The sequence below is a fragment of the Nannospalax galili genome, unplaced genomic scaffold (genome assembly GCF_000622305.1).
Source record: "Nannospalax galili isolate Female #2095 unplaced genomic scaffold, S.galili_v1.0 scaffold453, whole genome shotgun sequence".
In the NCBI taxonomy this organism is placed as follows: Eukaryota; Metazoa; Chordata; class Mammalia; order Rodentia; family Spalacidae; genus Nannospalax; species Nannospalax galili.
The window spans coordinates 1,769,848-1,794,856 of NW_008334081.1; the positions used below are offsets into that span (position 1 = coordinate 1,769,848).

The window sequence follows — 25,009 nt, forward strand, 5'->3', positions numbered from 1 at the left end:
ATTGCTCTTTGTCTAAGCTTTATCTACATGGCACATGGTAATTAAAAGTACCAGAGTGGTGGAACTAACCTTCTTGGATGTTTAACAAACATACTTTGAGGCCTATACTAATTTTGTCAGAGGGACATAAAGGACAGTTTTTGCTCCTTGCCGTCCTAGATTGACTAGGGCCAGGGGACTATAAGCATCTCTCAAAATGTCCTGTAACAGTGGTGAGTCATCTGTCCTCTTGATCAAGGAGGCCATGGAGACCCCCAAGATGGACTTGAACCAGTGTCCAGTCTACAAAGAGGAGGGTCAACACAGAGGAATCATTTCCTCCATGCTTCCAATAGAAGCCAGCCATGGTCAAGCAGGACCTTGGACTTATCTTCACATAGATGGAACTGGTAAAAGAAAGGAGCCAGGGGCTCCTCCCAAGCCCATGTGACCCCTGAGGAACAGGTCCACAAATGGCCTTAAGAGTAAATATAAATTGGTTTATATGGGCCACTGTATGGCCTTAAACACCCCAAAGGAAAGTATAACCAAAGATTAAAGGGGCCAATATAACTTCTTAAGAGTCCATATGCATAGCTAAAGGCTATATAACAAGAAGCAATGCCAGATAGGAGATAACCTTCTTTTGAGTTGTTGGCCAGGGTAGCCCAAGGGACTCCCAGATAGTAACCCAGCATAGAACTGGGAAAATGAACAGCAGACCGCAATGTTATCTAAACGAATATTGACACTGATTGCTGCTAAATGAGGAACAGCTGATCTTCCCAAAACAAAGCCCTCTAGATGAGCTGACTAGAGTCAGATGGACAAGCACTGGGCAACAGCTGGGTGCTGACACCACAGCAGACAGCAGGGAAGACAGAGTATAAGGGCTCTAGTGGTGGGGGGCTATGGGAGGTGCCATCTGGGAAGTGGGTGTATAGATGAGTAAGATTGTTTGGGATGTTCTATATGATATACACACAAAAAAATCAACAAATTAAATTAGTTATATTTGAGGAGGATGCACAAAAATTTATGTCATGTTAAGTAGTAGAGGTGATAAACATTACCATTGAAATCTACCCAATGACTTTATAGACATACACAGGTGCCAAGGATCCAACCAAGTGTAACCGACCATGACTAGTAATAGATACATACAGATTAGAGATGCATGCGCCAAATACAAAGAGTTATGAGTATGAAAGAGCTAGCTGTGCCTGTTTATTATCCTTATACCCTTCCCAGTCACTCAACCCTCTGAAATGTAACTTTTCTTCCAGTCACACCAGGAAGAACAGCCTCACGCAGGTTATGTAAAACTGTATTAATTCAACTGTGAACCTAAAAATTTTATAGCCACTTTTTAAAGAGATGTGTCTTTGCTCTAGAAATTGTTATTGCGTATGTTAAAGCTATAGTGAAATGCTTCTTCTAAAAAATGAAAGAAAGAAAGAAAGAAAGAAAGAAAGAAAGAAAGAAAGACAAAAGATTGATTAAAAACAGTTGGTTTTCTGAAGTAATAAAATTGACCAACCTTTAGCTAGAGAAAAAAAAAAACCTCAGTATTATTCATGAAAGAGCAGGCATTACAACAGACACTGTAGAAACAGAAAGGATCATACGATGTGACTGTAATGATTTTACACCAATGAATTGGACAACGTAGAAAAAATGGATAACATAATACATCTCAAAGATTGAATCATGAAGAAATAGAAAATTTGAACAAACCAGTAACTGAGGACACCGAATCAGCAATGAACACCCCCCCCGCCCCCAAAAATGAATGTTCAGGACAAAAGGACTTTGTGGGTGAATTCTACAGAGTGTTTAAAATATTTTATTATGGGGCTGGAGAGATGGCTCAGTTGTTAAGAGCACTGGCTGCTCTTGCAGAAGACCCAGGTTCAAATCCCAGCACCCACATGGCAGCTAACTGTCCGTAACTCCAGTTCCAGGGGATTCAACGCCCTCTTCTGCCTCTGTGGGCATTGCATGACACATGCAGGCATGACATTCGTACATATAAAATAAAAATAAAAATTTTTTAAAACATAAAATATCATTTGTTTTGTGTGTATAAGTATATTGCCTGCGTGTATGTAAGTGTACCCATACCATGCAATGCCCATGGAGGTCAGAAGAGGGCATCGGATTCCCCTAGAACTGCAGTTACTGTTAGCTGTCATGTGGGTGCTGGGTATCAAGTCCTCTGCAAGAGCAGCCAGTGCTCTTAACTGCTGAGCCATCTCTCTAGCCCCACTACTACAAAGTGTTTAAAAAAGGATTAGATCCTTCAGAAAACTGAACCAGAAGTAGGAATCTTACAAACTCATTTTACAAGGCAAGGCTTACCCTCCCACCAAACTCAGGTAAGTGCACTATAAGAAAAATCACAGGCCACTATCCCCAGTGAATGGAAATGCAAATATCCTCAATAAAATACAAGTGAGCATTAAAAGCATCATGAGCCCTGGTCAACGGGATCTATCCCTGGAACACAAGAACGGGTCACCATGGACAGGTCTAGGTGACACATTGTAAATCCACAGAAAGAAGGCTAGAAATCATATACTAATCTCGACAGATATAGAAAAAACTTCTGAAAAAAATAACACTTAAGCTGGGCATGGTGGCACACACTTTTCAGCACTCAGGAGGCAGAGGCAAAGGCAGGCAGATCTCTGTGAGTTTGAGGCTAGCCTGGTCTATATAGCAAATTCCAGGCCAGCCAAGGCTACACGGCCCTGTCTCCAAAAGAAAATTTAACATGCTTACATGGCTAAGAAAATTTAGTAATTAGGCTATAGGAAGAAATGTATTTTACACTGTGGGTCATTAAAAAAAACCCTCAGCTAACAGCATACTTGACGGTAAAAACCTGAAAGCATTTCCTCTAACAAGAAAAGGCTCCCAATTTCCCCTCTTCTGTTCAACTTATTTCTGGGAGTCCTAGATGGAGGATTAGGCAAGAAAAAAGAAAGAAAATGAATCTAGACCTGAAAGGAAGAAGTTAAATTATCTGTGTTGACAGATGAGGAGCTGTTATATATTTCCTTAAAGACTCACCAAAAAATGTTGGGATGAATAAGTTCAGCAAAGTATCAGGGTACAAAATAACATAAAACAGATGATCTATTCACTAGCATGACCCATGTGAGAAGAAATAGGAACATTAATGGCCATGCACAACTCCACTCCCAGAACTCAGGCACACAAGCAGGACAGAGAGCTCAGGGCAGACAGGGCTACACAGTGACGTCACGTCTCAAAGGGGAAAAAAAGCTAGAGCTATAGCTCAAAGGTAGAGTGCTAGTCTCACACAAAGCCCTGGTTTGATTCTCAGTACTAAGAAGGGACACAGGAAAGGAAGAGGCGTGGCAGGAGGGACTAAAATCACCACCTCATTTGTAATAAGATTTTTTTAATATTTAGGAATAAATATAACCAAGGAAGTAAAAGATCTACAAACCAGAAATTAGAAACTTTGATGAAATAAGTTAGAGAGGACCAAATGGAGGAAGTTACCATGTTACGACTGGGAAAATTAATACTGTGGAAATGCCCAGACTAGCCAAAAGCAATCTAAAGATTCAGTGTAATCCCTACCAAAATTCCAATGATAACTTAAATAGAAATAGAACTATATCATCCTAAAACTAATGTGGAAGCACAGAAGATTCTGGAGAGCCAAACAAGTGTCTGAGAAAGAACAGGAGTACAGAAGTATTGCATCTTCTGTTTCAGAACTGCAGTAATCAAAACAGTCATGGTACTGATGTCAAAAGAGACACAACAGAGGGGGGATACAGGAGAACCCAGAAAGAAACTGAACATCCACGGTCAACTACTCTGGTAAGTGTACAAGACTGAACAGTGTGGAAATGAACCTCTCCAGTTAACGGTGCAGCCCACAAATGCCTCACAGTGTCAGTTATGGGAAGCCAGGGCCTGGGGGAGGATGAGAGAAATGGATACCCTTCCCAGGCTCAAAGCTGGTAGGGGCAGCCTCAGTCCTGTCCCTCAGCTATGCTGCCTGCAGCATGGACCCTGGCCACCCAGAGAACACTGGAGTCCTCAGGGTTCTGCAGGGACCCTGGTGCCATATTCCAGGCTTCCATCTCCATCACAACCCAAGCCGTGGTCTATTGTCATCTGCTGCCCTCTCAGGTCCATCCACAGCTCCTCTGCCTCTTCTCCAAAGCTCAGATGGCCTCCTGACCATGCCCTCTGGCAGCAGCCCAAAAGGCCTGGTGTGGGAGGGGCTGGGAAAGGGGCCCATCCTCCACAGCTAAGCTGTGATTCCCATCTCCCAGGTCCTGGCCCCCTCACCATCTCCACTGGCTTCCCAGTCAATGTGGGGCCATCGCCCTCTCTGTATCCACAGCCTGCCAGGGCCTTGACTCCTCCTGAGCATCTTAGACTCTGCTCATCTCTATCCTGCTTGCTGGCCTGGGCCACATCCCTTCGTGGCCCTCTCCCCAGACCCCTCTGACCTCACACCTCTTCCTGCCCAGACCTGGACTCCATGTGCTCTCTGAAGGCACTGTCTGGCCACCTGCCACACCCCATTACCTCACCATCCTGCCATCTTGCTTCAGCCCTGTTCCCCAGCTCCTGAGGCTGGGGTAGATGGCAGGACATCTCTTACCCAGATGGAAGGGACAGAGTGGTTGAAGCTGGTGCTAAGCCCAGCCCAAAGGAGAATCCAGAAGTCCAGGTGGGCACTGAGAAGGGGGTCCTAGAGAGACAGAGGTAGGGACACTGGGCCCCACAGGCACTGGCACCTGGTATGGGGTTTGAGAAGCCCCCTGGGAAGGTGGACTCCCCAGGGAAAGGGCCCCCCTCTCTCCCAGTCTCCTCAGGGAGAGTCCCAAGGAACATCAGGCTTGACACATGTGCCAGCCTCTGCCCCCTTGTCCTAATCTTACCAGTCCAGCTGACCCCCACACATTCCTGGAACACAGGTTGGGACTAGGAAAGCATGCCAGGGCAGAACCATGGCTACCTGGACACACACTGTGCATCCTGCTTCCCAAGCAGCTGCTGGAAGTAAGCCACCAGGACAGCAGCTCAGGAGCAGCCTGGGGACTTGTGTCTCAGGCTGTTCTGAAGAGGCTGAGCTGCGACATCACCTTGCTCATGGGAATCCTCATCACTTCAGGGCCTGCTGGGCCTTGGATACCTGATGGAAGCACATGCACTCTGTCAAGCTGTATCCTGAGCTGGATCCTCAGCCACTGCTGCCACAGCCAACCCAGGGGTCTCCCCAAGAAGTGCAGCTCCAGGCCTGTGTGAAGGCCCTAAGGGCTGCCTACCTAAGTGGGTATCTTGGGGAGGTGCTGGCCCTAGAACAAGAGCAGGAACACAGATCCCAAGAGGGACAGGGAAGAGAAGACTGCAAGAAGACGTCTCCCAGGAGATGAGAAAGGAAGGGGAAGGTACAGCTCCCAACAGGGAGAGGATTCAGACTAAGCAGCTGAGCACCCAGGGCATGAAGTATCTGGGAAGGTACAGATATCCCTCCCTTTCCTGGAGACCACCAGGAACGACATACGGCAGCAGTTGGGGTCTGAGTGGCTCCCGCCCCTGCTGTCCCACCCACGCCCACAAAAAGCTCAGCCAGTGGCCTCCACACTTCTATTCCCAGCAATGGAAACAGGAATACCACTCAAGCAGCTCTGAGGTGTTGGGACAGGGCTTGGACCTGCTCCTGGGGAGGGCAGAGGTGAGGGTGCCGCGAACCGCGACTCCGTCCAGCAGAGCCGAGGAAAGACGACACGACACCAAGGTGAGGTTCAAGCTTCTTTCTCACTCTCTCTCTCTCTCTCTTTATTACACACTTCAGCTCTTCATATAGCGTTCCCAACAGCCCTCCCCCCAGCCAGGACCAATCAGGGCACACACACACACGTAGCGTGCAGGCAGAGTGGCAGCTTATTGGGCCACATAGCAAGATCATACTCGATGATGTCTCTGATCAAGCAGGCAGCACATGATCGGGCTTATTGTGCTTGCGCAGGTTGGAGTAAACAAGTGAGGGGCACGAGGCTTGGCAGGCAGCCAGCCAGGGCGCCATCTTGGCCGGCTCGACCGCGCCTGCTTCCCACATGAGGGTGGGGCAGGTAGCACATTTCTGATGAAGAAGGCCCCTTCCTCTATCTGGCCATGTACAGGCCCCATTCACTTCTGTCCTATATGTTCCAGAGTGACCTCTGCAGCTCTTACAGGACACCTGCCCCAGTATGCCTACCAGGCCTACGTACCACCCAGAAGCCTTGGGAACAGCAGTTCTGCTTTGGGAGGGAGGAGGAAGGATCCACTCAGAGTACCAGCTTTGGATACGACAGCCACTTCAGAACTTCCTCCTTTCACTCTTGTTCCCTGGGATGGCAGTGCAGGACTCCAACTGCTCTGGAGTACAAGCTACCTGGTCCCTTGGGAAAGCTAAATGCCTCTGCAGAAATAGCCAAGGCCCTGAGAAGGCAGAGAGGGGCTGCTCCTGGAGAGAGAAGGGGTATGGCTTCCTCCTGGCCTTGAGTCCCATCCCTGCCCTGAAAAACTTTGCCAGCTCAGAAGACTCTTCCAGAATGTACACCCTGGGCCATAGGACCCTCCTTGCTCTGATGAGCAACTCCCGCCATGCATGCAGGGCTCTGTCCACTCCCTGAACCCTCTGTTCCCTCCACCAACATGCAGCAAATACAGTTAGGTATGCTGGAATGTGGATCCCTGAGGCACAGGGTCTTCCTGTCCTCTGACCCACAGTGAAAGCTTACTGCAGAGTTGACCCAGAAGTGCCCACACAGCTTACAGGAGAGGCACAGATAGGGACAGTGGGAGTCATCCTGGTCAGCACAGGAGCCACAAGGGGCCTATAGTATGGCTGGTGGGCCCATGTACCGCTGTGGCAAGGAGGCTACAGGGCCCCAGAGCGGCAAGGCCAAGGGGTGGACAGAGACCAGAAACACCTCAGGATGGTGATGAAGGGAGGGGAGGGGAGGGGCTCCACTGGGCTGTGCTTCCAAAGGCAATGCTGAGCTGACTCGAGTGGTAAATGTCTCGTGAAATCCAGAGAGGTGCTAACAATGGATCTCCTATGAAGGAAGTGACTGGACCACAGCCTCACATCAGAACCTGGAGGTCTGGCACTTCCAGGGTCCCCACTGTTCCCTATGAAACCAAGCACCTGCAAAGTTCCATCAAGACAGCTGGATCTGCAGTTCATCTGAAAGGGCCTCTGGGGATCTGTGAGTGGGTCTGTCCAGCAGATAGGAAAATGCATCACAACACTGCAGGGTGAGGCCTCAGAGTTCAGGAGGAGCCACCTTCGGCACCCAGGGACTGGGCAGCACATGCTCATGCAGGGGAGCAACATGAATACCAGCCGCCACTGACCACCTGGGGAAGACACAGGACCTTCCACAAAAATCAGTTCCTGACCAACGATGTAAATCATGGGTCAAATAGTAACATACTAAAATAGCTGTGGACACCTGGGCAAAGGTCAGTCCTGTTACAAAGCCCCTTCCGGGGACTGCTCCTCAGGGTCCAGCAGGGAAGGACAGATCAGAAAGCATCATAGAAGTGTCGATGCAGTGAAGCTCAAACTGTGAGCGGCCACTCTCCATGAGAGGCAGAGGAGGAGCCATTACGGAGTTCCCACACCAAGGAAGAGGGGACAAGAGGAAGAGCACCAACCTCACACCGACATGGGCAGAGGCCACACCCGCAGACAAGGAAGGCCACTAACTGGTGCTCAGCTCCATTAGACTGACTTAACCCCAAGACTGCACTCAGAATGCAGGGATGCTTCTGGAAACTGAGGGGAAAGTCAGCCCAAGGGGTGATTGTCTGTGCGTGTGTTTGCATGTTTGTGTGTGCATGGATCCACGCATGTTTGTGGGAGTGTGTATTGCCCTTTGGAGACTAAAGAATGAAATGGCCCAAGTGACCCTCTGCAGGTGTTGGGGATGTGCGTGGGCCACCCTCCAAGTGCAGCCACGGTCACTGATTTTGAAATGGTAGGACCACAGGATGTTAGAAATCAGCATTAAATCACATTAATGTCATGCTGTTCTAGACAGAAATCAATGGGGGTGTGTGCAGGGAGTGCTGGGGTGTGCAGATGTATGCTGTATGTATGCACAGACTAAACTCTAAATATACCCCCCAAAATATTCAGAATGAATACAGATTAATGCAATTGTCACTATTGTCTCATTTTAAGAACAATTAGCATATATTCCTTACTGAATCAGAAAAGGTTTTCATTTGGGAAAAATGTTTCAGAAAAGCACTTGCGTGTATAGCAAGGTGCCTGTGACCTTGTTGGGAGCTGGTGATGCCCCACTTTAAGGTGCGCCAGCAAACCCTCACTTCTCTGGGACTTTCTCTGTGGAACTTGGGGAGGAGGTACTCGAACCCCAGGGCTCCCGCCTCGAAGGCGAAGTGCGCCTAGGTCTACCTCGGTGTGGCCAGGTTTGGCCCGCGGCGCGGAAAGCCTCGGCCAGATTCTCCCTGCTGCCTCCAGAGCGGTGGGCACTGTGTGTGTATGTGTGTGTGCGTGCGTGTGTGTGTGCGCGTGTGTGTGTGTATGTGTGTGTGTGTGCGTGTGTGTGTGTGTATGTGTGTGTGTGTATGTATGTGTGTATGTGTGTGTGTCTGTGTGTGTGTGTGTATGTATGTGTGTATGTGTGTGTGTGTCTGTGTGTATGTGTGTGTGTATGTGTATGTGTGTGTGTGTATGTGTGTGTGTGTGCGTGTGTGTGTGTGCGTGTGTGTGTTTATGTGTGTGTATGTGTGTGTGTGTATGTGTGTGTCTGTATGTGTGTGTGTGTGTCTGTATGTCTGTGTGCACATGTGTTTAGTGCTGTCCACTTGAGATTAGATAACAAATCAGGGAGGTAATCCCTGAAGAAAACTGATTCTCCCTCCCTCCACATCTACTGATTGCCTATAGCTCTTCATCTTGTGATGGGACCCCATGAAATTTCCCACACCCAAATTGGCATGTCATCTGGTTTTATCATTATGCAGATCTCATTAGACTGCCACACTGTGGAGATTTCGTGGGCGCAGGTTCCCTATCATGTCTTGAATGCGTTAAGTAGCAGCAGGTACGTTGTCCCTTTGGCTCTTACAATCTTTCTGCTCCCTCTTTCCCATGTTCCCCAAGCTTTAGGTGTAGAGGTTGCCTTGTAGATGTGTCACTTAGGGATGAACATCTCACAGTCACTTATGCGTTTGACCCGTCGTGGAACTTAACAGTCTCTATCTGTTACAAAAAGAAGCTCCTTTGATGAATGATGGAAAGTCCATTTGTCTGTAAATATCAAGATACATATTTAGAGTACAGTAAGAAATTACATTGATCTAGGGAAGTGATAGAGAGAAGTTTTCTAGGGTCTGTGACCTCTCCAACCACATATACTTGGCCATGTTTACAGTACCACACATGATTTCCCTCCTATTCTACTACCCACCCTTCCTTTTTGATATCTGTTGTAACAAATCCTAAGGCCACACTCGGCCCACAGGATGTGGTCTGTGAAGGAGTCATTTCCTCCTGTCTCCTCCAGACCATTCCCATCTTGTTTTTCATGGCGCTGGTAACAGGAAGGCACATTGAATAGCGGCGCTGAAAAGGCACTTTGTTGTTTGTTTTATTACTGTGGGTTTGTCTCTGCCTAGTAATTAGTGTTTCCGGCTTTCTGCATTTATTTGCCAAAATATTTTCAGGGCTTTCGTGAACAAATAAGGGAGTTTCTAGACATAACTGACCGCTGCCTTGCAGGCTGAGCAAACTCCTTGCCTGAGGCTTTCAGGATGAATTTGCTCAGGGAAAGATTATCCTAGTAAGGGAAAAACCTCATCCCTCCCCTGGTGCTGTCGGTATCCTAGTCTTTTGGAAAGTCTGCAAACCAAAGACTCTTGGAGAGAAAGGTCGCTTTCTGTGAACTCTAATTATTCAGCAAGTTTTCACACAGTGATGGCTGAAACCATATAGTTTGTATGTGTGTGTGTTTATGTGTGTGTGTGTATGTGTGTGTGTGTGTATGTGTGTATGTGTGTGTGTATGTATGTGTGTGTGTGTGTGTCTGTGTGTGTGTATGTATGTGTGTATGTGTGTGTGTGTATGTGTGTATGTGTGTGTATGTGTGTATGTGTGTGTGTATGTATGTGTGTGTGTGTGTGTCTGTGTGTGTGTATGTATGTGTGTATGTGTGTGTGTGTATGTGTGTATGTGTGTGTATGTGTGTATGTGTGTGTGTATGTATGTGTGTGTGTGTGTGTCTGTGTGTGTGTATGTATGTGTGTATGTGTGTGTGTGTATGTGTGTATGTGTGTGTATGTGTGTATGTGTGTGTGTATGTATGTGTGTGTGTGTGTGTCTGTGTGTGTGTATGTATGTGTGTATGTGTGTGTGTGTATGTGTGTATGTGTGTGTATGTGTGTATGTGTGTGTGTATGTATGTGTGTGTGTGTGTGTCTGTGTGTGTGTATGTATGTGTGTATGTGTGTGTGTGTATGTGTGTATGTGTGTGTATGTGTGTATGTGTGTGTGTATGTATGTGTGTGTGTGTGTGTCTGTGTGTGTGTATGTATGTGTGTATGTGTGTGTGTGTATGTGTGTATGTGTGTGTATGTGTGTATGTGTGTGTGTATGTATGTGTGTGTGTGTGTGTCTGTGTGTGTGTATGTATGTGTGTATGTGTGTGTGTGTATGTGTGTATGTGTGTGTATGTGTGTATGTGTGTGTGTATGTATGTGTGTGTGTGTGTGTCTGTGTGTGTGTATGTATGTGTGTATGTGTGTGTGTGTATGTGTGTATGTGTGTGTATGTGTGTATGTGTGTGTGTATGTATGTGTGTGTGTGTGTGTCTGTGTGTGTGTATGTATGTGTGTATGTGTGTGTGTGTATGTGTGTATGTGTGTGTATGTGTGTATGTGTGTGTGTATGTATGTGTGTGTGTGTGTGTCTGTGTGTGTGTATGTATGTGTGTATGTGTGTGTGTGTATGTGTGTATGTGTGTGTATGTGTGTATGTGTGTGTGCGTGCCTGCCTCAGTCCTGCATGCCTGGAGAGAGGTGTGGGCCCATTTGCAGGGATGTTCATTTGCTTTCTCTTGCCTTACATATTCTCTGACTTACATGGTTGTCTCACTTCAACACCAAGTGTGCCACAGAAGCTTCTTCCTTGCTCGTAGAGGTGGGGTACCCACACTCAGCTGCCAGCACAGGCAGCAGCACCCCTAACCTACCAGCACTGGTCCCCTGGAGCAAGGTGCCAGCTCACTCATGGTGACAACTCACAGGGCTAAAGACCAAAGCTCTGTTCCCTGCCGTCAGAAGCCGCCCCCATGGAGAGCCACCTGTGGCTGAGCTCGGTGCGGGGATGACCTCTCTCTGCCCAGGGCCCTCCTCACCCACATAAGGATTCTTCCCCTACTTCTGTGAACCTCCCAAATGTTGCTGTACCATTGGCAGGAGAAAGGCCCACTGGGTCAGGTCTTCCTCAATCCCTAGAGGTTCTGCAGCTCTTTTCCCACCTCTCCCCCGCCACCAGCCCCAACCGGCCCACTCTGCTCTCTGCCCCACATCCTCTTCAGATGCCTCACCCCCCCCCAGCACTGTCTACCTCAGACAAGGGGCAGATGTAATCCTCACTGCCTGCCTTCCTCCCCCTCACCATGAAAGAAGGTCTGATACGCCAGAGCATACCTGGCGCCCTTGGCCACACCACCTTGCCCCAGCTCTGTCCCCAAACCCTGTGACTTCCACCTACACTGAGGCTCCAGAACATTCCTGGTACATAGCAGACCCTCAGCTGATGCCTTAGAGCACAGAGCATCCTGGACCCTGGAGAAGCTATTGTCCAGGAAAGCAATCTAGAGAGCAGAGCATGGACCCTCCTCTGTGTCACCTACAGCCAAAGCTGCAGCTCTGGGAAGGCCTGCCTTCCCACCAGCCTTCCTCCTCTCAGAACACAGCCCAGCCCAGGCCCTGTGGGAGCCCAGCAAGGCGGACATGGCCAGCATGGATGGGTTTAGCGGCGTGGCCCAGGCAGGGGCAAAGCAGGGCACAGACTTGACACACTGTGGGCATTTTATTGCAGGTTAGGAGGAAGAGCCTGTTCTGACAAAGCTGCAGGAATGCCAACACTTTCTATGTAAAGCCACTGCAGAGGCCAGCAGCTGAGGTGGCCCTGACGACAAGTGAAACCCGGTGCAGACCTGCGCCCTTCCCCAGGCCGAGCATCAAGCAATACTCCGTCACTGAGATTCTGCCGTCCTCCAAGACAAGTCTTCCAAGCGGGGCACTGAAAGGACAAGAGCCACAGGGAGGGTGAGCATGGGGTCCAGCTGTCTGGCCTGAGCAAGGTCCAGGAACAGTGACTGCTTATCCCTGGCAGGTGAACTAAATCGCCATTTTCCCTGTGCCTCCCCCACTTTAAAGGGATAAGGAGAATCCCCACATCACTGAGCTTGCTATCACCCCCCTGCGCTCTGCCCAGCACTAGCACATGTGACCTGCAGCAAGGACGAGTATTAGCTATGGTCACACTTCAAAGATAGGTCCCCCAGCCCCATCCGGAGATCTGCAAGACAAAGGCTATTATGGGATTCTGGGTGTATCCCTCTGAGGGTACCTGTCATGAAAAGCCTGATTTTATAGAGGATAAATGAGAGACACATGTTCAGGGCAGGGCCCACACACAGAGGAACAGCCAGACCTCTCGACCCCCAGGGAAGGGTTCTGAGGAAGTTTAGCCTAGTTTCCTCCCCACATGTCATTGGCCGGTGCCAAGCCCCTACACACGGAGTGTGGTCAGACCCCCATGCCTTCCGCCACTACAGCAGAGTCAGGATGAGGAAGGACGTGGTCAGAGTCAGGAAGAAGGAACAGGGTGGTCATTTCTAGAAGCAGACACCTACTGAGACCAACACAGCGATTCTAAGGGGGACCATTAGATACAAACTTCTAGACGCAGCCCAATAGCTAAATGCCCTGCTCCACAGGGACTGGTGACAAGCAGACCTCAGGCATCCATATCCTGCCTTTCAAGGCCAGCCACGTGCCCACTTTCCTAGGAAGTGGGCATGCAAGGCGATGTCTCCACAGGTGACGAAGAGCGAGGCCGGCCTCGCCACAACCCCACATACCACATACCCACGATCAGAAGCACAGTTCCATCTGTAAATCCTGAGAAAGTCATGAACCTGGAGAGCTTTCAGGGGAGACAGTGATTCTCTCCTCCACCCACTCCCTGGCCCTGCATCTTTATCCTGGGAAGCATCTTTATCCTCACCTGCCCATCCCGACATGACACCCAACCTACTTATGGCCATCAAGTCGTAGCAGTCCTTCTTGTGGAAGTCAGCCCAGGCCCTCATCTTGCAGTACTTGCCGCAGGTCAGGATCCCGTAGCAGCGGGGGCAGGGTGTGAGGCGGACCCCAATGGAGCGGCCACACTGGTAGCAGAACTTGAAAAAGGTAAGACTGCAAGAGAGCCCCAGGTCAGGTCTGTGCCCAGCACCTGTGACATTCATCCTCAGCCTCCCCACCAGGAGGGACGGCCACCACAGATGGTCAAAAAGCCTGATGTCCTCACCCAGGATGGCCTGCACACAGTTATTGTGAACAGGAAACATACCAAGCCCTTAAACCCAGCTACGGGAGCAATAAGAGCTGCTTAAGCAAGCACCGTTCATCCATCCAGGGGCTGCCCGATGCAGGGACTGGGGACAGAGCATAAGCACAGGGGAGATGGACAGTGACTGCACTGCTGGACTGAGCCAGGGAAGTCTCAAGATAGCAGCCTTCTGTGCTCCCAGAGGTGGTGTTCTGGCCTCTCTATCCCCGCTCCTGTTCCTTGGGGGGTTAATGGTGGTGTTGTCCCAAGAACGCGTTGGCCCTGCGTTGGCCCTGCACGTTGGCCCTGCTCAAGGAGTACACACGTGACTGCCTGCCGAGACTCCTCTGTCACTGCGACCCTCCCCTACAAGGAGTTTAATGGTGGTGTTGTCCCAAGAACGCGTTGGCCCTGCTCAAGGAGTACACAGGTGACTGCCTGCCGAGACTCCTCTGTCACTGCGACCCTCCCCTACAAGGAGTCTATCAGCAGCCTCCCAGAAGAGCACAGCCCAACCACTCCTTTGCCCTGGGAGGTGGCCAACCTCCTGAAGATGTGGAGCCCACCTGTGCTCCACCCAGGCTACCCAGGGCGTCTCCCTGAGTGTGCCCTGAGATCCCCATCTTTGAACTTTCACCCTGCCTGGAGCCCATGCCTGTGAACCAACACTGCCACTGTGGTCCTGCACGGGCAGTAGGGCAGGGCCCATAGCACTTACTGAAATTTCTTATCTGTAGCAGAGGCCCTGGACAGGCTGGAGCTCTTCTTCATTCTGTGGCTGGGGGACAGCTCCGCTGTAGAGAGACTTGAGTCAACACCTGGCAGTCAGGGGACTGTCAAGGCTCTGGGGGGGGCCATCACTGATGGCCATCGTCTGTGCATACGTGGGGCTCCCCCGCCTGGACCCCCTTTCCAGCTTCCACCTGCACCGCCCACCCCCTTTCAGGGTCCCCTTCATCACACCACTAAAGGCTACCAGGTGGCCTGACCCAGCTCTCTGAGGGGAGTTGCCTTAATGGTCTCCCACTTTTCTCTGAAGTCCTGATTGTTCTTCCAAGTTCTTTGGTTGTAATTTGCCTAGAGATCAGCTGGGCTCATTTTGTGAAGTCTACAGTGATGGTTAATCTTATTAACTTGACAGGATTTTAAATCACCCAGGAGACTCTGGGCAGGTCTGTGTGGGTGTTTCCAGACAGGTTTAACTGATATGGACACACCCTGTTCTAGTTTGCCCTCAAAGGTTGTGACAAAACACTCTGACCAATACCAACTTGGGGAGGAAAGGGTTTACTTGGCTTACATCTCCCAGGCCATTAGGGAGCCCAAGGTAGGAACTCAGGGCAGGAACCTGGAGGCAGGAGCCGGAGCACAAGCCATGGGGGAACACTACTTACTGGCTTGCTCCCCTGGCCCAACCTCAGCCTGCTTTCTTAGACAATACAGAACAACCTGACCAGGAGTAGCACCACCCCAGTGGGCTGGGCCCTCCCACATCACTCAACAATCAAGAAGATGCCCCACAGACATGTCCACAGGCCAGTCCAATGGAGGAAATTCCCCAACTGAGGCTCCCTCAACCCAGGTGTGTCAAATTGACAAAGCTATCCAGCATAAACCCTGAAGGTAGGCAGCATCGCCCCATGGGAGAGGGTCCCAGACTGAATAAAAAGAATCAAGCTGGGGCTGGAGAGATGGCTCAGTGGTTAAGAGCACTGACTGCTCTTGCAAAGGACCCAGGTTTGATTCCTGGCACCCACATGGCGGCTACAAACCGTCTTGACTCCAGTTCCAGGGGAATCCGAAGCCCTCTTCTGACCTCTGTGACACTGCATGACATGGGTGCACTCACATACATGCAGGCAATACACATACACATAAAATAAAAATAAGAACTAAGAGATATATTAAAAAAGAAACTTTGTACTCCAGCACTTGGTTGACAGAGAGGCCGAGTGTCAGGAAGGGTCCACCGAAGGCTCCAACTTGTGAACATGCAAATCCACTTGAAAGAAGAGAGCATGGTGCTTGCTTTGCAGGCATGCCAAATGCAAACACGGGAGCATCATGGAGGCTTGCCCTAAAGATCCAGAAAGTCACTGAGACCAGGCAATGTATGGCAGAGTTGTGTCCTGTAAGCAGGCCCTGAGAGGGCATTGGGTAAAGCTGCAAAGATCCCCAGGATGTTGGAGATGCCAAGGCCACGGGATGTCTGCCAAGGAAAGCTGTGCGCAGAGGCAGAGCAGGGGGTGGGGCTGCCCAAGGCTGTTGGAGTCCAGGTGATTCCAGCACAAGCCCTAGATGTTCGACCCCAAACTGCAGGGTTTCCTATCTGCCAAACTGTGATTCAGTCTTGCTCCGGTCTGACCCTTCCTTGTCATCCGTTCCCTCTTTTAGAACGGGAATATCTACTCTGTGCAGTGCGAGGTAAGCGTAAGACTTAGACCACGAGTGAGAAGTCATTTAAAAGCGATGTGTGAGCTAGCAAGACAGACCTAAAAACACTTTCCTCCAAGGCTGACCGTGTGAGGCCCACATGGTGGAAGGAGAGAATCTCCTCCCACAAGTTGCCTTGACCTCCACACACACGCCATGGCACACAGCTACGCCTCACCACACATTGCACTAGTTACTTTTCTGGTGCTATGATAAAACACCATGACCAAGGGAATTTATGGAAGAAAGCGTTTGTTTTGGCGTATGGTTCAGGGAGGCACAGCAGCAAGAGACAGGCATGGGGAGGCAGGCACGGGGAGGCAGGCATGGGGAGGCAGGCACGGGGAGGCAGGCATGGGGAGGCAGGCACAGCAGCAAGAGGCAGGCACGGGGAGGCAGGCATGGGGAGGCAGGCACAGCAGCCAGAGGCAGGCACAGGGAGGCAGGCACGGTGACAGGAGCAAGATGCTGAGAGAATACTTTTTTGATGGTTTGTTTTGTTTTGTTTTGTTTTGTTTTGTGAGACCAGGTCTTACTATGTAGCCCTAACTGGCCTGGAACTCACAGATACCCATCTGCCTCTGCCTCTGCCTCCCAAGTGCTGAGGTTAAAGGTGTGTGCCACCACACCCAGCCAGAGCTCACATCTTGAACCACAAACACAAAGCAGGCTGGAAGTGGGACCATACTATGAGCTCTCAAAACCTATCCCCCCAGTGACACACTTCCTCCAGCAAGGCAACACCTCCTAAAGAGTCCATGACCTTCCAAACAGCACCACCAACTGGGGACAAAGTGTTCAAATACATGAGCCTATGGGGACATTCCTCATTCAAACCACCACACACATATACAAATAAATATAATATAAAAAATTGTAATAAAAGTGATGTGTTTGGGAGTCAAATGGACAAGGACCAGACTTTTGATTGCTAATCTTGCCAAATGGCCAGATTTAGAATCATCTAGATGAACCTCCATGTTCATGAGAGCTTTACCAGAGAGGTTTAACTGCTATGGGAAGAGCCGCCCTGAATGTGGGCAGCGCATACTCAACCCAGACTGAACAGAAAGGAGAAGGCAGGTTGGAGCACCAGCATTCATCTACTGCTGCTGCCTGACTGTAGATGCCTGTGACCAGCTGCCCAGGCTCCTGCCACCATGCCTTCCCACCATGACGGATTGTATCTCACCCCCCGCCTTTTAAACTGGGATTCAAAATAATTCCTTCCTTCTTCAAGTTGCTTTCATCAGCAATGAGAACGGCAGCTGATGTGTCTACTTCCCCTGCTCCTGTGTGACCCCCGATGCTACCCTCCTTGAGGTGCAGCCTTAGCAAAGTCACGGTTCCCACAGGACGAGGGTGGCTGGGGCAGGGCTCACTGACCAGTCCCTTCCTTCACCACATCCCTGCTGTTTAGGTCTTGGAACTGCTGGCTGATTGCTCGTGATTTCCAGCAGTGCCTCCAGGCCTAACTTCCTCAAAAGACCCAACCCAGTCAAATCCAGGCTGTTGTAGGGATAGCCCCAGATCAGAGGTGGGGGTCTGCTCCTGCCAGCCACCTCTCTCCCGTTTTCTCCAGCAGCCAGCCACAGTACAGTCTAGCATGTACCTCTAACAGGACTGGCAGTCTTCTCACGATGCCCTTACAACCTGCAATGGCTCCAAGCGTACCACCGGGCCATACTCAGGTGCAGTGAAGACATACTTTGGGAGACCTTAGAGCTTTGTTACATTAGTCTCTCCCCCACGTAATTCCCACAGCTCATGTGGTCCTGGGGCTGGTGGTGGAGACAGTGACACACTTCTCTCTTAGTGACACTCTGACTTTAGAAGCTGAGCACCCAGTGCAGAGTAAGAGGTCAACCCCATCCCTTTAGTTACCCTACCAACGGGGAAAGATGAGGTCAGAGCCCAGAATCCTCAGCAGCACTGAACCCAAGGCTGTACCTCGGACCCACAAATGGGGGCTGAGCTTAACAGCAGAGCCTCCCCTCTGGGAGGGGTGGAGCTATCCTTTCCAGAAAGCCCTCCTACCAGGGCTTTCTTGACTGTACCCATCTAGAGTAGACTTTCTGCCTCCCTGAGTTGGCAGGTGGAGAGAGAAAGCAGGCCTTGGCTTTAAGAGTCAATACTAGAGAGTCTGTCCTCCCTGAATTTAATAGCTCTTATTGAACAAACACTGATATGTGTTGCTCTTTGGGTCACTTGCAGAGACCTTAAACAGTTGGATGTAACATTTTGTTTTTATAATTTTCTTTTTTTTTTTTTTTTTTTTTTTTTTGTCTCCCTGTAGCCCCAGCTGGCCTGGAACTCACTAGATATCACTATGTACCAGGCTGGCCCTAAACGCACAGAGATCTGCCTGCCTCTGCCTCCCAAATGCTGGGATTAAAGGTCTGCGCCACCACACCCAGCTCTATAATTTTCTATTTTAAAATTTTATTATTGGGGTTGGAGAGATGGCTCAGCAGTTAAGAACACTGACTGTTCTTGCAGACATAACACATACACATAAAGTTAAAATAATAAAATATTTTTTAAAATTAATTTTTTTTTTATTTTATGTGTATGAGTGTATTGCTTGAATGTACGTAAGTGCACCCATGTTGTGCAATGCTCAAAGAGGTCAGAAAAGGGCACTGAATCCCCTGGAACTGGAGTTACAGGAGTTATCTGCCATGTGGGTGCTGAGAATCGAACTCGAGTCCTCTGGAAGAACAGCAAGTGTTCTTAACTGCCGAGCCATCTCTCCAGCCCTACACAGTTGTCTTGCTGGGGAGCAGGTTATTTTATGATTCTGCTTCAATTCAGGAGGAGAAGATGGAAGAGCCATGCCCTTGTATCTCAACTATTTTTCCATTTGGAGTCCCTGCTTTTAGTCAGAACTCCCTTTAGAATTATTAGGTGAGTGTGCTAATAACTCAACTTCTGTTATCTGGGAATGTTTTGATTTTGCCTTCACTTTCTTAAAGATAGTGTATTAGTTACTTTTCTGATGCTGTGATAAAACATCATGCCCAAAAGCAACTTATAAAAGGAAGAGTTGGGCTTACAGTGCCAGAGGGAGAGTCTGTAATGGCTGGGGAGGCTCGGCAGCCACAGCAGAAAGCTGAGAACTCGCACCTTAGCTCACATACCCCAAACAGAAAGAGCAGGCAGGGTGAGACTGTGAACTCTCAGCCTAGCCCCAGTGAGACACTTCCACTTCCTAAGGATCCCATGACCAGCTCCGACAGCGCCACCAGCTGGGCCCACGCACCAAGTGTTCAAATACTTGAGCCCATGGGGGACATTTCTCATTCAACCCAACACAGAGTTTTGCTACATATAAAATCTTGGTAAAGAGTAATTTCTGATGAGAAGTCAACTGTTAGTCTTGCTAGGCTCCCTTGTACGCACCAAGCTGTTTTTTTCTGGATGCTCTCAAAGGTTTTTCTCTAGTCCTTGGGTTTCTGGCCTTTTATCATAACGTGTTTGTGGATTTCTTTGCACATCGCTGTCTTGGGCTGTGTTTATTTTCTAGAATGTATTGGTTGGCATTTTTGGTAATACTTGTGATGCTGTAAGCCCATGTACCTCTGAATACTTTTCTGCTACTGTCTCTTTCTCCTCTTCTGGCTCCCCATCACAGAGACGCTGATCTGCTCACCAGTGCTCCCACCAAGCCTCTATTCATGTGCCCTTACACTTCTCTGTCATGCTGTCTTCAGGGTTGCTGATTATTTTCTCTGTCAGCTGAGACCCTCTAAATTGTTTTAAATTTTGGATTGCACTAACTATGAACAACAGAATTTCTGCTTGGCTCTTTTCCATATTCTCTGTTCTCTTCACTAATGTTCTCTACTAGGAAGACACTGCTGCAGCCTCTCCCTTTGCTTCTCACATCAGTTTCCTTTAGTTCCTTGAATATGTTCATAATGGCTCCTTTCATGATTTTCCCTGTCAGTTCTGACTCCTGGCCTCTAACTGGGAGTTTCTGTGGCCCATCCTGCCCCCAGGCACATATGGGACTTGCCCATTTCTCCGCACGCGGCAGCAGTTCTGGGCCCTGACCCCGCACCCCACCCTGGGTTTGCTGCTGCAGTTTGTTTGCTCAGTGGCCACCTGGGCAGTCTGTGAGGTGTCCGCACCCCACAGCTGGACAATTCTGATACTGTTCCATGCAGACTGCAGTCTGGGACACGGCCACAGTACCTCTGGATGACAATCACTAGGACAGAAATCTGTCTCTGATCAGGACTGTGTCCAGATACTAACCCCACCAGTGGTGAGCTGCTGGTTCCATCAGTTTCAGAAATGTCCTGGCACATGAATGGCTCCTCAGAATGGTGGATCACACTTTAGACTTTGAAGGGGAAAGTCCCCATGTTTAAGACTTGTTCTGAACTCAGAGTGCTCCCCTACCCACTTCTGTCCTGGTTCTCTCTGGTAGTGAGCCATCCTGTAGTCAGCACACATCTCCAGTGGACGTATAATTCCCTCCCAGTCACCTCTCCCCATCAGGCTTGAACTGGTCCATGTGCTGTTGAAAACTGAGTCAGTTTCTTTATCAAAGCTTGCCATGTTACAGCACTGTGCTAAGGCTCTGGAGACAGGGTGGGGAAACAGAAAATCTCTCCATGGGTAACAGCCCCACTTCAGGATCTACTCTCCAGTGAGGCCTGCCTGTGAAGAGGGTTAGATACACAGCATTCTGAGTGGTGTCATACCTGTGCCCCACAGAGCCTGTGCCCCACAGTAGATCATCTCTCAGTCACACTGGCCAGGACTCTGCCTCCACACGCCTTCATCTCTCAGTCACATTGGCCAGGACTCCAGATGGGAGGGCTATCCTCATGTCAGGGGGAAGATAGTATGTGTAGGCATAGACAAAGGTACAGAAGAGGGTCGTGGATGCATTTGTGTGTGTGTGTGTGTGAGTGTGAGAGAGGTAGGGGGAAGAGAGGGAGACAGAGAGAGACAGAGAGATTGAGTTGGTAAGTGGATGAGGGGTTTGTATAGAGTGGTGGGTGGGTATATAGGGAGAGTTGAAGTGGGAATGTTGGGAGGGGTAAAGGGTATTATAGGTGAATGTGCATTTGGGTGTGTGTGCACTAGTACAGTATGTGGATTCTGGGGGTGGATGTGGAGTGCCAGTATGCTTATAGCAGAATGTGGCTAGTAAGGAGGCTGTGTGTAAGAGAAGGCAGTCAGCCAGAGTAGGAGTGAGGGGTGTAGATGGCTCTGTGTGGTGGCCATGTCACTGGGAACAACTGTGGGGAATGGGTTAGTGGATGTGAGTGTGGCTGCTGGGGAGGGTTAGGGTGTGTGCAGAGATCTTAGCGGTTAGGGACATGAGTGTGGGGGATATGAGTGGAGGGGTGTGAGTATGCAGGGGCATGAGTGCACGGGGGTGTGAATGTGCAGGAGTGTGAGTGTGCAGAGGGTATGCGTGTGCAGGGATATGTGTGTGCAGGGAGTATGAGTGTGCAGGGATATGTGTGTGCAGAGGGTATGTGTGCAGGGATGTGTGAGAAGGGAGTATGAGTGTGCAGGGAATGTGAGTGTGCAAATGTTTATGAGTGTGTGGGCGTGTAAGTGTGCAGAGGGTGTGAATATGCAGTGAGTGTGGGGGTGTGAGTGTATAGGTGTGAATGTACAGGAGGTGTGAGGTGCAGTGGGTGTGAGTGTGTGGATGTGTGAGTGTGCAGGGGCTATGAGTGTGTCGTGTGTGAGTGTACAACGGTGTGAGTAGAGGGGTGTAAGTGTGTTGGGGTAGGCATGTGCATATGTGTGGCAGGCAGATGTGACTGTGGGATGGTGGAGGGTTGAACCTGTTGGGGGAGGGGAAGCACTGGCCCTGTGCAATTGTGTCTGGATTTGTGAACATGTGAAAGGTGTGGTGTGTATGCAGGGAGGGATGGCTTTACATGGTTTCTGTTAAGTGTTGGGGTGCATAGAGGTAGGGTGGGGTCTGTGGTGGAGGTGGAAGTTCATGTGTTGTGTGGGTGGATGAATGTGTATTGGGGGTATTATAAGTAAAGGCATCTGTGGGGTGCCAGTGGCCATAAGGATGTGAATGCAGGGTAGACGAATGGGATGTGGGTAGCGTGGCCAGTGGACCTGTGTGGGAAGGTTGGTGAAGGGACAGCTGGGGTACAATATGGCTATGAAAGTGACCTTGGCAGGGACATTTGTCACTGGGAGACAGAAGGCCTGGTGAGTGAGGGAGTATTGGGGTAACAGCAAAACAAGAGCAGGCACCCTGCCAGCCTCATCCACCTCTCTTGCTCAGGTACAGCATCTTCATGTCCAACTGACTCTCCTTGCTGAGGACGGCACGCCGCAGCTGCACACCCATGTATTCCAGCAGCCTCTTCCGAGCCATGAACGTCTCCCGCTCTGCTGGCATCAGTGCATGGAAGGGGCAGTGGGCAATCTTCCGGTCCTGTGATAGAGGACCGAGTCACTGTGAGTCCCTGGGGCTACCACTCCCCAGTCAGGCACAACCCAAGGGTCCATCCCAGTCCACACTGCAGAGAATGGGCAAGCAGGCCACCTTTCCATCTGTGGTCACAGGACTGTGAGAACGCAGAAAGACACTCACCCTCCTGGTTTGCCTAGGAGAAGCCAAGGCTCAGAGGGGCCCTGCTCAGAACAAAGCCACACCTGGTAGAATCTGAAGTAACCATAGTCCACAGCTGTGCCCACTGCCATCTTTTCACCCTGCACCAGTATCACGGGCTTCAGGATGTCCGCCCCATAGTTAATAAGCCGGTCAATCTGCAGAACACAGAATCTGTCAAGCACACAAGGCCACTGGAGTGGTAACAGAAGCCACCTTCATCACTGGACTGTATGGGGTAGCCCCACACTGTGACCAAGTGTTGAGGCACGTGGCTCCCAGGACACACTCACTGGACAGCTCAAAGACAGCCCTGCCTCCTGTATAGAAGCCGCCCTCCAGGTGTGAGAGTCAGAGACAAATAGGGTAGAGGGTTGACCTCAGGGATAAGAAGTTAGGATCCAGCCTCATCCTAAGACGCTACTACCTAAGGCAGCCTTCCTCACTCAGAGCGATCTGTCCATCCATGCTCACAGCAACATCAACATCACAGCATCTAACACATGGAAACTTCTGATGGACGGATGGAGACACAATGTGGCACGCACATACATTGGGAGTATTACTCAGCCTTCAAAAGCTCCATCTAGCTTACACAGGCCAACAGCATCCTCGGCCAGCACACCAGGAGGCACAGACTGACAACTTATTTCATCAGTGACACCAGACAGCTTACCAGTCACAGCAGATGTAACCCCACTCCCGGGATGACAAAAGAGCACCCGGAGACCCGGAGATGGCAGCACACAGGCCGACCACATGCTTACTTTTACAAGCCTTGCACAGGACAAGCAAAGACTCCCTGTTCCCGAGACTCAGCTCACATGTGGTTTCACTGTGACTTGTGCCCACTTCACCCTGACCCTTGGAACTACCTGCCACCTGATGCATTTGACAGTTCTGTACCGAGCATCTTTGCACCTGTTCAGGAAACTTCTGTGCCCTTCCCTGCAGAGTCCCTCCCCACGTCTCTGCGTTCTGCCTCTGCTGCTGGCGCCTCTTGGAACCATTTTTAACCATTGCATAACCTTACACAGTATGTGAAGTGCAGTGTGTGGTCTGAGAGTTCGTAACATTGGTAATGAAGACCAGAGTGCAGTAAAAGAAGCAAGTGGAATTCACTGAAATCAGGAGTGTCAGGTGAGCAGCAGCCTGTGGAATAGATACAGCTGGAATCTACTGTTATTCAGTAAATTCTACCTGGGTGTGCCCCTCTGCAGTCCCAGCGCTCAGGGAGCTGAGGCAGATTAAAGTCTCAGGCCAGCCTGGGCTACAGAATAAGACCCCGTCTCAAAAAATAAATAAATAAATAAAAACAAATGAATGCACTCTGACATTGCGGAAAGGTACAAATGTGTGGTCTAAGCATTCTTGGCGCAGTGCGTTCGCAGCACAGGTCACACATCCCGGGTTCTGGGAAGGCCAGAAAGCACAGGCAGATCTGCCCAGGTCCACACACTGCTGACAGCCCAGTGCCATTTCATTCTCCAAGAACTATTTGAGGTGGTGTTGGGTGCTCATGTCCTTTAGTCTGCCTTAGTCAGGACCGGATCTTAGGATGACCCAGCCCTCCCTACTCTGGGCCCAGCCTGTCCCCCGATCCAGCCCCCTCCCCGTCCTCTCACCAGGGCAATCTTGTTGTCAGTGCTTCTCTGTTGCTCGTAGGCCAGGTCACAGACAACACACAGGGCCGTGCCCAAGCCTTTGGTCAGGGGCAAGTTGGGGTCAGCTCCCTGGGCCAGGAGCTCCTTCACAACCTGGACATACACAGAGACTCCTCAGCAGCCATAACCCAGGAAAATTTCCACAGGTTCCACCCACGGTACCATTGCTGGCCCCCTTCCACAGAGGACCATGATGGGTAGGGTCACAGCAGGCCCCTTAGGGAGGAGCTACAATTCTACCCCAGGCCTATTTCTGGCACTTTCTCTGTAGACAGCCAATGCAGCTGCCTTGTCAGGCCTTGTTCTGTCTTGCTTTCCAGTCTGGGGAAGAGCAGTGGTCAAGGACAAGTCTTGTCCAGTCCCTCTGGCTGCTCCTCCCCTGCTAAGCTTTTCCTTCATTGCACTGATCAGATTCTGAAAATGTGTTCCATGCTGGTGTATGGTCTGACTCCCCAGCTATATAACACAGGGTGCTTGAGAGCATCAACTTTATTCAAAAAGCTACTGCTCATTAAACATAGGTTAAAAGAAAGGACTGATGAGTGGACGGTGGGTGGGTAGATGAATGGGTGAATGGATGGGTGGATAGATGGGTAGATATGTGAACAATTGATGTATGGATGGTTGAACAGATCACTAATGAGCAGGTGATGTAAAATCCAGGTAAGATAAACCAAAAAAACC

At 50.0% G+C, this 25,009-nt stretch overlaps 1 protein-coding gene across 6 annotated transcripts in view; it reads right to left on the bottom strand.

Annotated features, from left to right (window-relative positions):
- Positions 1-12,091: 12,091 nt before the first annotated feature.
- Positions 12,092-25,009, bottom strand: part of Ankmy1 (ankyrin repeat and MYND domain containing 1) — a 49,209-nt gene continuing 36,291 nt past the window's right edge. For 3 of the 6 annotated variants that reach the window (XM_029561640.1, XM_029561636.1, XM_029561637.1), the window contains 6 exons: positions 24,287-24,418; positions 22,706-22,819; positions 22,319-22,484; positions 14,340-14,415; positions 13,298-13,488; positions 12,092-12,307 (listed from right to left, as the gene is read on the bottom strand). In XM_029561640.1, the coding sequence (XP_029417500.1) occupies positions 12,261-12,307; positions 13,298-13,488; positions 14,340-14,415; positions 22,319-22,484; positions 22,706-22,819; positions 24,287-24,418 (726 nt within the window). In that variant the 3' untranslated portion in view covers positions 12,092-12,260. Of the gene's footprint in view, positions 12,308-12,518; positions 12,587-13,297; positions 13,489-14,339; positions 14,416-22,318; positions 22,485-22,705; positions 22,820-24,286; positions 24,419-25,009 lie in introns of all 6 variants that reach the window. The other 3 variants (XM_029561638.1, XM_029561639.1, XM_029561641.1) reach the window with 3 other exon arrangements.